The sequence below is a fragment of the Bombus pyrosoma genome, linkage group LG1 (genome assembly GCF_014825855.1).
Source record: "Bombus pyrosoma isolate SC7728 linkage group LG1, ASM1482585v1, whole genome shotgun sequence".
NCBI lineage: Eukaryota > Metazoa > Arthropoda > Insecta > Hymenoptera > Apidae > Bombus > Bombus pyrosoma.
In genome coordinates this window covers 1082547-1094460 of record NC_057770.1, presented here as the reverse complement: position 1 = coordinate 1094460, position 11914 = coordinate 1082547, and the positions used below count along the sequence as shown (strand labels likewise).

Sequence of the window (11914 nt, the reverse complement as noted above, 5' to 3'; positions counted from 1 at the left end):
TATAGTACTATGAATAATGCATATATATTACATATGTATACACTTCCTTCTACATTGTTCTACGTGACTATAAAATTAATACTAACCGTTATTTTAAGAATGATTTATGAGTGTCATTTATTTAAATTAGCGTTGACGTAAAAAAGATATTACTTGATATATTTTGTCTATTACAATTTTACTTGTTGTTATTTATAGATCCATTTTTATAAAGTTTGATATACATATATATATATATATATATTGTGTACCAGTATAAATAGAAACTATAGAATAAGTACAATATGCTGCCTTTTGTATTCAAACGTAATTACTTTAAAAAGGAACTGGTAAGAAATTCGCCAACCTTATTTAAAATATGATTTATGTGCAACGATTTTATGATATAAGATATACAATATATATACAATAAAATATTTATATTTTAGATTGAGCGGGGTAAAGTGCAATTATTTTTACAAATACCAAGGTAAATAACACTTGAATATTCAAAATATTACTAATAAGTAAAACATTATACTCTTACCATAAAAAAGAAAAGGAGAGAAATATATATATACATATATTTTTTCTACAGAAGTATATCTGTAAAAGGAGATGAAGCATATCAATATATTGAAAAAAGTAAGACTCCAACAATGCATTTTCAACCATCTCTACCACGTTTACCTATTCCAAAATTAGAGGATACATGTAGAAGGTATCTAAATGCACAAAAACCATTGTTATCTAAGGAACAGTTAGAAAAGACTGAAAAATATGTTAATGAATTTTTGACTAAAGATGGTATTACATTGCATAAAGAATTAATTGAAAAAGACACTAAAAATCGTGATACTAGCTATATTAGTGAACCTTGGTTTGATATGTATCTTCGAGATCGTAGACCTTTACCTATCAACTATAATCCTTTCATAGTCCTTAATCCAGCATCAAATCCAGAATATAATATACAATTAGTAAAAGCCACAAATCTTATTGTATCATCATTACGATTTATGAAGTCTTTAAAAGAGAATGTTTTACGACCTGAAGTATTTTATTTAAAGCCTAAAACAAATGAGAATAATGTTTACCACACTATTACAAGACTTCTACCTCCTCAATTCAGTTGGTATGGAGCTTATTTATTTAAGGTAAAAATCACAAGTTCTACATGAATTATAAATACTGTGAAATAATCTTTTTTTATATCAAATAAAAAATTTTTTTCAGGCCTTTCCATTAGATATGTCACAATATCACAACTTATTTAATACAACAAGATTACCAAAGCCGGAAAAAGATCAAATTTATGAGAATGCAACTGGCAGAAACATAATTGTCATGAGAAAAGGGCACTTTTATTCTTTTAATGTAATAGATGAAAATGGCTATATTCGTAAACCAAAGGAAATAGCCAGTTGTTTAGAATCTATTTTAGGAGCTACCATATCCATCAATGAAAGGCCTATTGGAATACTTACAACATCTGAGCGTGACTTGTGGACCAACACAAGAACATATTTGTCACAAATTGGTAACCAAGAAATTTTACAAAAAATAGATTCTGCTATATTTACAATGATATTAGATGACATGCATGTTGGCACTGACTATAATAAGTTAATTAGGACATATCTCCATGCGGATGGAACAAATAGGTGGTTTGATAAATCATTTTCTCTAATTGTTACAAACGATGGATATGCTGGAATAAATTTTGAACATTCATGGGGAGATGGTGTAGCTGTCTTAAGATTTCTGAAGGTAATTGAGTAGAGATGAATTAATAAGTTTTTAATGTTCAATTTCATTTCTTTTTCCTTTCTCACTTTAAGGATATAGATAATGATATGACAAAACAACCAAAATTCTGTGCTGATGATATTAAATATCTTCAAAAAGGAGCAGTAGAAGTCGAGAAACTCAACTTTGTCATAGATGACAAAGTACAAAATATTGTGGATAAACAAAAGGAAAAATTTGGAGAATGGATAGGAGAATTAAGTGTTGATCATATGATATTTAATGAATTTGGTAAAAATGAGTGTAAAACATTTGGTGTAAGTCCTGATGCAATTATGCAGTTAGCTTTCCAGCTAGCTTTATATTATCAAAGAAACTGTGTAGTACCAACATATGAATCTTGTAGTACAGCAGCATTTAAACATGGTCGAACAGAAACTTTGAGATCATGCACAATCGAAACGAAAGGAGCATGTGAAGCTATAGCTCAAAAGAATAATAATTTATCCAAATCTGAATTGAAAAATTTAATAATTAATTGCAGTAATGTTCACAATAAACTCTCCAAGGAAGCTGTTATGGGTAATTATAAAACATTAAATTTTATATCACTAAACATTGAAATGATACTGAAAGTTTATTCGCATATTTCCTTATAGGGCAAGGATTTGATAGACATTTATTTGCGTTAAAAAAAATTTGGGAGCATTCAAATACTCCGAAACCAGCTATTTTTTCGGATCCAGCGTATGATAATATAAATCATAATATTTTATCTACATCAACTCTTTCAGATCCAGCTATATGTGCTGGTGGTTTTGGACCAGTAGTAAACAATGGATATGGAATTGGGTAAGATATACTTCTTCTTTATTATTTTTACAAGTATCATATTTGCAATTTAATAACATATATGGAATGTTTGAATATTTTGTTTGAAACACATTATTCTAATGCTTAGATACATGATTCAAGATGAAAGATTGGGAGCTATTGTGACAAGTTATAAAAGGAATAATAACGCAAACGAATATGTAAAATGCTTGGAGAAGGCATTTAAAAACATTTATTCTATAATGACTTGTGGGAAATGATAGTATTACATATGTGCAGTTATCCAATTGTTATTGTATTAAGAATGAAGAAAATGTTTAGTATTGTTGGTTATATATGTATTATATATATATATCTTGAATTCTTATATAATGTATTAGTTAAGAATTTTTATACTATTATGAAACAAAGAAGTATATTTTTTGTACTATCTAATAAAAATAAGACAGCTCATAAATAATATTATACATAGTATATTTTACACATATACTAATGAATGTAACATAGTATCATATTTATTTAATGTAATATTTCGGTTAAAAAAGATATATACAGTAGACACATTTGAAAGAGAGAGCGCTATAACGCACTCAGAACATCAATCAAAAGACTGCATTACAGCAATAAACTTTACACTAGCAGAAATAGTTATTTATACACATGGTTGATACACAGAAGTCTATATATCTAAGTTATTAATTTATAACAGCTATTCAAATTGAAATCTCCCTGGAACTTCTTGTAACAACAAGTACCAACCTTGTACAAAGGTTTTTTATACTAATTTAAACAGACAAATGATGCTTTTTAACATCTTTTCCAGTATTTATTTTCTTTTCAATCAACACTATTTCTTTTAATACCTTCTTTTGTATTAATCTTCTTTTTAATCGTCACTAAATATGGAATGAAATATTGTGATTCTAAAAAATACTTCATGGTTTTTTTTGCAACACTCCTATTTATTTTAAACTTATACCTTATCTCCCATTTTTACTTTAGATGTCTATAAATGTAAACAAATTAATTAATATTTTTAAATACAGCAATATTTTTAATAAGTAACTTACCATATAAATTCCAACAATTAATCCAAAGAGTCCAATAGCAGAGCCAAAGATTTCTACAATTAGAATCTTAACAAAAAGAGCAGAATTTGCTGCATCAGAAAGAGCTGCACCAGAACCCACAATGCCAACGGCTATACCACAAAAGAGATTAACAAGACCAACAGCTAGGCCAGCTCCAAATATTAAATAGCCAGCTAGCCAATTTTGATTACGAACTTCTTCCTTTTGAATAGGATAACTAAATTCATCTAACATTCCAGATAACACAATGGCAGTGATTAATCCATAAATAGCAACAGCTTCGCAAAATATTACAGAAATTAAATTTTTCGTTTTGATTCTTGGAGCTTTTACACCACCTCCAATAATTGAAACTCCTGTTGTATGAATGCCTCTGAAACAATGAATTTATATTATTATTTATTATATATATATATATATATATAAGAGGGTATATTATATATATTTGTAAAAGAATGAAACTTACAATGCAGCACCAACTACAGACAGAGCAACTGCAAGACCAATACCAAGAGTTGCCCACATGTGCGGTGATGTATTTTCTAAAAACCTAATAATGTTGTCTCATAAAAATATCCTTCTATACATACATATATACATACTTATAACTTTTTGTATTTTGGAACTTTGAATAAAAACTATATTTAACTTAAATGTGTTTACTTACCAAGCGACACTAACACGCTCTCCTTTTCCAGTAAATACATGATACAATACTGCAATAAAACATTATTTACAATAATTAAGATATTTGAGATATACAAAATTTTACAAAGGTAAAATGTCTATAATCAGTTTCTTGTTAATAAAATTTGCAACAAATTTGCTTCACTTTGAATAACTAGTTTTTGTAATATTTGATTTTATTTGAGAAATTGATTATTTAATCATTTAATAGATAAAAGTCAATTAATACCTAATACTAGAGTAGTTGCAGAAGCAGTGCCTGCAAAAGTAGTGCCCAGGATGTATCTCATTGTGTTACTTTTAATTTCTGTTTTACGTGTTTTCCTTAAGAGAAATACGAAAACGCTAACAGATGATTAATTTCAATTTTAAAATATATGTTAACAACGTAATGTTTTCGAAATATTTAAAATAAGAACATTTCATGTACGAAGTAAGAGAACAGCGCTCACACCCGTTTTTATCATGTGACGTTTAGTATTCTTGATGGTTACCTACACTAGTGACATCAACTGTAAAAAAGTCGTATTAAAAATCAATGTTTAAATTTTAATTTCTAACAAAATTTGAGAATTGTTATATTTAGAATTACTTAAAATACTTCATAAGCATATACTTGTATTTTTTGTAGATCACTAGAAATATTGAAATATATGCATTATATTAATTTTTGTTTATTTTTACAAATTTGGTTATATCCATTTTATTGTTGAAATTTTATTAAATACTAAAAGCTGGTAATGCATGACAATAGTATTAATAGTGTTAGTCCGTTTAATGTGTTATTTCTTAATAACAACCTTAAATTTAAAATGCAGTGATAGATATCATTTACACGTCTGAGCGTGGAATCTAAGATCTAATTTTAGAATTCCTTACAGCTCATTCGTCTTGTTATGTATCTACAATAAACGTGCAACTGCTAATTTGATGATAATTACATAATTTATCAATATTTTATAAAATCATGTCTTTTACCAAAGGGTAAGCAAACAATTTTTATTATGATCTTTTATACACTTAGGAAAATATCTTTTGCATCTTATTTTCAAAACTGAACTATAGTTAAGTCTACAAGCACATAAATTAAGGACAAGGTTTAATTTATACGGTAAAATACCACGAGTAAAGAAATAATACCACCGCAAATACATGTGTGAAAGTTAAAAAGTTATTACTCGGACTATTTCAGTCTTCCGTTAGTTACTATCTGTTAACTTCCATTAGCACATTTAGAAATCTAAATTAGTTATGCACATGGCTATTTGAATTATGCGTTAATTATTAAATTAATTTTATTATTGAATACGTATGAATGATTGAAATTTGTCATAGGTACATCAACTTCAGCGAATTTTTCAAAGTTGCTTATAATGCTGCAATTGTAGAACCATATGCAAATCGTTTCAAGGAATTGTGTGAAAAGGGAGATAGGGAGGGAATGATAAAGATTCTTCTAGACATACCCTATATTGAAAACGTAAAAATAGTTCAGTCATATAGGGGTAAGGATGATATTAAAGCAGCAGAACTTTACAGGAAAAGTCGCGGAATAATAGCTAAGGATGGAATTGTGCACGAAGAGACAGATAAAAGTAGTATCCTTACTGAAACACTGTTTAAGGCCAGTGTAAATAGTAGATTGTTCCTGGATGCGCTTCTAGATTGCGCACAAGATTGTTATAATTCAAAAGCTTTCGTAAAATGCTTGAAATATTGCGAATGCATGCTTGCACTTCCTGAAAACCTTCACGATAAAACTACTGAATATCTGAACGATTTCTCGGAATGTAGAAAAGCATGTATCCAATTAGAGCGTGAATGCTATAAAAATTTGAAAGTATCATCTTCTCAGGACAAAAGATTGCGTAAAAAATACAACAAAAGTCAAAGTGTTACCTCCGAGAATGCATTAATAGAAAAAAATGCATCAGTGATACCGATCGTTGATGGGAAACAACATACCATTCTTAAAAGTTGTTCGGATGCTGTTGAACTACAATTTGATGAGAAACGAGGTCGTCATCTCATAGCTACCAGAAACATCAAAGCAGGATCTGTTCTTATTGTCGAAACACCATTTGCATTCAGTACAAATAAAGAGGCGCTCGATAGAAATTGTTTGCACTGTCATATTACTCTTAAATCGAGCGAAAGTGTTAAAATTCCTTGCCATTTTTGTCAAACAGTTAGTAACATAAATAATCTTGATTCGTTTTTATCGTGTTTCACGTTCATGTTTGTCTTCTCGTATTTTATTATTCCATTAACATGATGTTAATGTATTATTTTAAAAATATGAATAAGTCTGTAATTCTACAGGTATCTTTCTGCTCGGAAAAATGTCGCAGAGAAGCGTGGCAAATGTATCATCAATACGAATGTTTTATATTTGATGCTTTCTATGGAAACGATTTTGAATCAATGCAACATACATCGCATTTGTTGCTAGCGTATAGAATGATAATTTCAGCATTTTTATCTTTAAGTACTGAACAAATTAACAACAACACGGAAAAAAGCAAAATTCCTTTTATGAATGACAATTTCCTCCGAGATTATGTTACAATAAAAAATAAGGAATATAACGATTTAGGCATAAATAAAGCTTATTGTACTTACGATTACCATACTATATTAAATTTAGAAACTCATTGTACGAAGATAGAATCTAGTATAAATCTTGCTCGTGCTATTGAAGCTATATTTTTAGCGAAGTGCTTTACTTTTGTCTTGAGTAAAATGGACGTTATTTGCTTAAAAGAATCTTTCATCTACTTGGCAGTAGCAATATTGCATAACTTGCAGGCTATTAATTGCAATGCTTATGAAATTGTAGAAAATGTATATGATAAAAAAACGCATGTTTGGGAACCCAGACACATAGGTGGAGCAATTTATCCTTCAATTAGTCTTATAAACCATAGTTGTTATCCGAACGTAGTTCGTCATTCTTATCCGTCAGGTAAAAAAATGTGCTTTTAATTGCTTTTAATTAATGATTTCTTATGTTTTATATATTATAAATAATCTAGTAATAATATATAATAAATAATCTTCGACAGGGACAGTTGTGCTAAGAACATTACGTTTTATTGGTAAGGGTACTGAGATCCTTGATTGTTATGGGCCACACTGGCTTAGCGAGAAAAGGTTATCAAGGCTTGAATACTTATGGAAGAAGTATCGTTTCTTATGTGCATGCGAAGCTTGTACACAAAATTGGCAATTTCCGCTACCCGAAACAATGAATTACAAATGCAAGATGTGTTCAGAAATTATCGGTACAATCACATTAGACGAAAAACATACGCAAAACGTATCGAGTAAACAATGTTGTAAGTGCAATAAGAAAACCGATTTGAAAAAAATAAAGAATCAATTTCGAAAATCAGTTGAGAAAAGATTAGATGCCATTTCTAAAATGTATGAAGGTCATTATGAACAGGCTCTCCCCCAATTGCTTGAGCATATACAGTTTATTGAAAAGTGTTTTACCACACCAAACATGGAAGCTATCAAAACGCAACAATGTATTATTCAGTGTTACAATCAGTTTGGCTGTACTTCTTAATAACAATAAATCAGCAAAAAATATTAATGTGTGTACATATATGTATATGCATTATATACATATATACACGAACACACAATCGTACACACGACTTAGAATCTGTATCACAAGTATTAAAAGAAAACAAGATTTTTTATATTATATACCTTTTGCATAGATTACTATTCATTTTTCAATTTTTTCATATGATGCAAAATGTTACAAAATATAATAAACTGCTCAGCATTCATAATCGTTTACATTTGCCCTTACATTTCGTAGTTATAGAATGATTGATGTTTTAATGTAAATTAGACATTCGCATAACTTTGGTAAGGCTTTCAAAACTGTGGTATGAGCACCATTGTTATAAGTGGCAATAATTGATCATTTAATATCGACATTTACTATAAATGCACATGTGACTGTATATTTTATTCCTTATATCTCTAAAATAAAACTAAAAGAAAATGTACATTAAAATTCTAAAAATTATTGTAATTGTAAACACACACTACTTGAACGAAAAATACAAATTATATACAGTGTTTAGACGTACATGTGATCTATCTGTCAATTTATCTATTAAACCATCAAATTGTCTATATTGAACTATAAATTAATCATGTGAATAATATATAAAATAAGTTACCACATGTGCGTTTCTCGGATTTCACTAATAATGTGACCAGCTTGTGTTAGTGCCTGTAACAAAGAAAGAGAGAAATGTACAAAGAAATCAACAATTTAGATTTATATCAAGAACAAAATTATTACTATTTCTGTATGCATACCTTTAGCATATCTGCTGCTTCTTTGCGTCTAACAGCAACATGTTCACTTTCATTTAAAAGAACATCTGCGTGATCTGATTTATATAAATGTGTTACGAGTTCGCTTTGTAAATTATCTTTTACATAGTTGACTAGGAAATGCATGACAGCTTTTGGTACACTATCTTGTATAGATTTTCGTACAATATAAAAGTATGATTTTATTAATCTTTCTGTAAAGAAAAGGTGTATATAAATAGAAACAATATAAAACATTATTTTCTAGAAAAATGTACTACATTTCTATCCTTACCAATTACATCACAGTCTCGTTGTTCTCGCTCGCTCAGCTTACGAGATGTTTGTACTGGTACTTCTGGCAATAGATTTACTGGTTTCTGTTGTGGAGATGCTTTCTGCATCTCAATTACTAGATTTGAATTTTGATGAGGAGAAGTACTGTTCTCACGATTTCTTACTGGAGAACCATCAATCGAACTAGTCGAATCAGTTCTTCCTTGAGGCATAAGATTGTTTAACAACCAGTTACTTAATACCATTTGATGTCCTTGTTGATCCTTGCTCTGCTCAGGAAAAGATGCCACTTCATCTTGATTATTGATTGACTTTACATTCTGTTAGGAACGTTATATGCATTTAGTTACACAACACACAAAATACATTGATCAGACAATATTAATTTTTTAATAACGAAATAAAATAAAATCATGTATTAATCACATGTTTATAAAAATACGTTTGAGAAATTATCAAATATTAAAAAAATTTTTTTTTAATATTTTTAAAAATATTATAACAATGAATGATGGTAAATACACTGATTATACATGTATTATGACTATTATATAAGTTTAATTATTACTACATTCGAAATATTCTAACACAATTGTGAATGTTATCAATAATTACTTACTGTTTCATTTGAAACTACTACTTGAGTATTTGTTGTGGTACTTGTAGTAGAAGAAACTTTCCTGTTATGTTTTACATGATCCACATTAGAATTTTTTAATAAAGACGACACAAGAGCTGCATCCTTATGAAAATCTGGATGCTTGGTATTAATATATGCTAATTCTATAGCAACTAAATTTTCAACCATTTGATTAGTAGGTGGAAGACGTCGACGTAATAAATGCGTTACAACATCAACGATACGCTCGTGCAATTTTGGAAATCGTAACATCTCTTGTTGTACTTCGGTACCACAGTGTTGAATAATTCTTTGCATTTCTTCGTGTACAAGTTCTACGCATCGTAATGAGGGTTCCTCGAGTCTTCGAATTTGTCGCTTAACTAATAATTCAAAAGAAACCTCTGGTACAAATAGCGCTGGACGTGGGCCAGTTGCATTTCGAATCGCCGTCAAAATATCCATTTTTGTAAGACCTGCCAGCGGGTGTATAGAATCTAGCGTTTTTCCAAATGTTTCGTGAAATATATAACAAATTCGAGCGCCACCGCATAATTCCGTTGTTTCTATGTTTCTAGCTGTTCCTTCAATTGTAGAACAGTAACTGCTTGCAAATTTAGTAATAATTTGAAGTAAAGTTTGACTTTTATCACTAACATCTTCACCATATGAATTAAGAAGGGTTTGAAATTGTGAAACCATTACATTTACTCTTGTCTGTTTTTAAAAAATATAAGTTCTACCAGATTATGTTTACTTTAATTTTTTCTAGCTATGTACTATAAATTATTAGCAATCAAAATCCATATTATTACCTTTAATTCTGGGAGACAGTCCCGGATATGGTGCATGAGTAAGCGGTTTAATGTTTTAGCTAAATAAGGAGTTCCATTTCTATTTGCCAAAGTAGGATATTTACGTTGCAAAAATGCAGCTTCATCCTTTAATGCATCTTGGATACTTTTGTTATTCATTATATCCTGTTGAGAACGATTAACTACTCCAATTATTCCCAGTTTTACAGGAATGACTCTACCACACAATATATCTATAGCATCAGTTCCTGGAATGGTATATAATATGATGATTTTACAAATTATTATGATAAATTAAAAGTTCTAAGTAACAGCAAATAAGTATAATAATAATAATAATGATAATAATAATAATAGGCTACCAGCATCCATCAGATCCAATTTAGTAACAACAGCTAATGTACGCCTTCCATCTGGATCTACATCTTTGCTAAGCTTTAGACTTTCACTTGTAGCCATATCAGTATTGGCAGTAACAACAGCCAATATAATAGAATTAGGATTACATATATATTTTAATACAAGTTGTCGTATTTGACTCTCAATATCCTCTGGTTGGTCTCCAACTGGTACCTTTGTGATACCAGGAAGATCTATGAGGGTCAAGTTAACAACTGATGTTGAATATATCTTCAAATTAATTGGTTCTGGACAAATTCCTTTGTTAGATCCAGCCATACGTTCTGTTTCAGATTCTATTTCCATACGGATTTCATTAAAATCTGTGTAGACTTTATTTTTTGTGTGTAAAAATGTGCCCCATTCATCTAAGTTTAATGTTCCATTCTCTGCACTTCTGTGTTCACGCTCATCTTTAGGTGCATAAACAAGTTGCAATATTAAAGGACGCCTAGTAACTATACCAGTACCTCGTGGTAAGAAAGACCGACCAACCAAACTTTCAATTACAGATGACTTTCCTGAACTCTAAAAAGATAAAATGTTATATTTAATGAAGAATTTCAACCTTATTCGTAATTTAAAAAATGTATATTTTTACATTCAAGAAGAAAAAATATTCAAATTAAGGTTGTAGTTACCAATTACTTTCTTGTTATTTAAAAAATATTAACTGACCTGTGTTCCAAGTACAACAATTTGAGGCAACTGTATAGCGTCAGCACCAACGGTATTAAATACATCTTGTAATTTATTTATTACAGGTATTAAAGCTTCCATTATAGTTATAGAATAATCGCAAGGTAAATCGATTCTTGCTTGACTGAAGACAGTTATGCGTTACAAGCCGGTGTAAAATGCTCTTTTACTATATGTAATTACATGCGTCAACAATAGTATTTAAAGTATCTTTAAGGGAAATACAATTATTTGCAAGTGTTGATGTTCACTATATTAATTTTTACTGTGCAAATACTTTCGTCCAAATTACCACAACAATTCTACACCTTCTGTTTCCAACCACCCATTCCCTACCTCATATAGTCCACACGCGTACGCATCCTATGATGTTTAACATATACCAACGTACTTCATGTTTA

At 29.5% G+C, this 11914-nt stretch overlaps 4 protein-coding genes across 8 annotated transcripts; 2 read left to right on the top strand and 2 right to left on the bottom strand.

The window, feature by feature from the left end:
- Window positions 1–24: 24 nt before the first annotated feature.
- On the top strand, window positions 25–3385 carry LOC122570296 (carnitine O-palmitoyltransferase 2, mitochondrial). The gene is made up of 7 exons (XM_043732418.1): window positions 25–329; window positions 429–469; window positions 578–1136; window positions 1216–1749; window positions 1821–2310; window positions 2388–2580; window positions 2690–3385. Exons 1-7 carry the CDS (start codon window positions 285–287, stop codon window positions 2820–2822), a joined length of 1995 nt encoding a protein of 664 aa, XP_043588353.1. The 5' UTR covers window positions 25–284; the 3' UTR covers window positions 2823–3385.
- Window positions 3020–4809, bottom strand: LOC122570361 (V-type proton ATPase 21 kDa proteolipid subunit-like). The gene is made up of 5 exons (XM_043732570.1): window positions 4570–4809; window positions 4321–4369; window positions 4120–4203; window positions 3633–4026; window positions 3020–3568 (listed from the first exon to the last, which is right to left on the bottom strand). Exons 1-5 carry the CDS (start codon window positions 4628–4630, stop codon window positions 3536–3538), a joined length of 621 nt encoding a protein of 206 aa, XP_043588505.1. The 5' UTR covers window positions 4631–4809; the 3' UTR covers window positions 3020–3535.
- Window positions 4810–4937: 128 nt separating this feature from the next.
- LOC122570282 (SET and MYND domain-containing protein 4-like) lies at window positions 4938–7984 on the top strand. 3 transcript variants are annotated; one of them, XM_043732408.1, is made up of 5 exons: window positions 4938–5077; window positions 5222–5324; window positions 5676–6528; window positions 6663–7305; window positions 7406–7984. In XM_043732408.1, the coding sequence occupies exons 2-5, from the start codon at window positions 5308–5310 to the stop codon at window positions 7912–7914; spliced, it is 2022 nt and encodes a 673-aa protein (XP_043588343.1). In that variant the 5' UTR covers window positions 4938–5077; window positions 5222–5307; the 3' UTR covers window positions 7915–7984. The 3 variants fall into 3 exon arrangements, with proteins under 3 accessions (XP_043588343.1, XP_043588341.1, XP_043588340.1); XM_043732406.1 differs by having other exon boundaries at window positions 4993–5324; XM_043732405.1 differs by having other exon boundaries at window positions 4993–6528.
- Window positions 7985–8260: 276 nt separating this feature from the next.
- LOC122570269 (dynamin-1-like protein) lies at window positions 8261–11854 on the bottom strand. Of its 3 annotated transcripts, XR_006317774.1 has the most exons (8): window positions 11493–11853; window positions 10778–11342; window positions 10416–10663; window positions 9601–10317; window positions 8980–9301; window positions 8688–8899; window positions 8453–8598; window positions 8261–8353 (listed from the first exon to the last, which is right to left on the bottom strand). XR_006317774.1 is itself a non-coding variant. In XM_043732381.1 (7 exons), the coding sequence occupies exons 1-7, from the start codon at window positions 11592–11594 to the stop codon at window positions 8542–8544; spliced, it is 2172 nt and encodes a 723-aa protein (XP_043588316.1). In that variant the 5' UTR covers window positions 11595–11854; the 3' UTR covers window positions 8261–8541. The 3 variants fall into 3 exon arrangements, 2 of the variants coding, with proteins under 2 accessions (XP_043588316.1, XP_043588301.1); XM_043732381.1 differs by having other exon boundaries at window positions 8261–8598; window positions 8980–9250; window positions 11493–11854; XM_043732366.1 differs by having other exon boundaries at window positions 8261–8598.
- Between the last annotated feature and the right edge of the window lie 60 nt (window positions 11855–11914).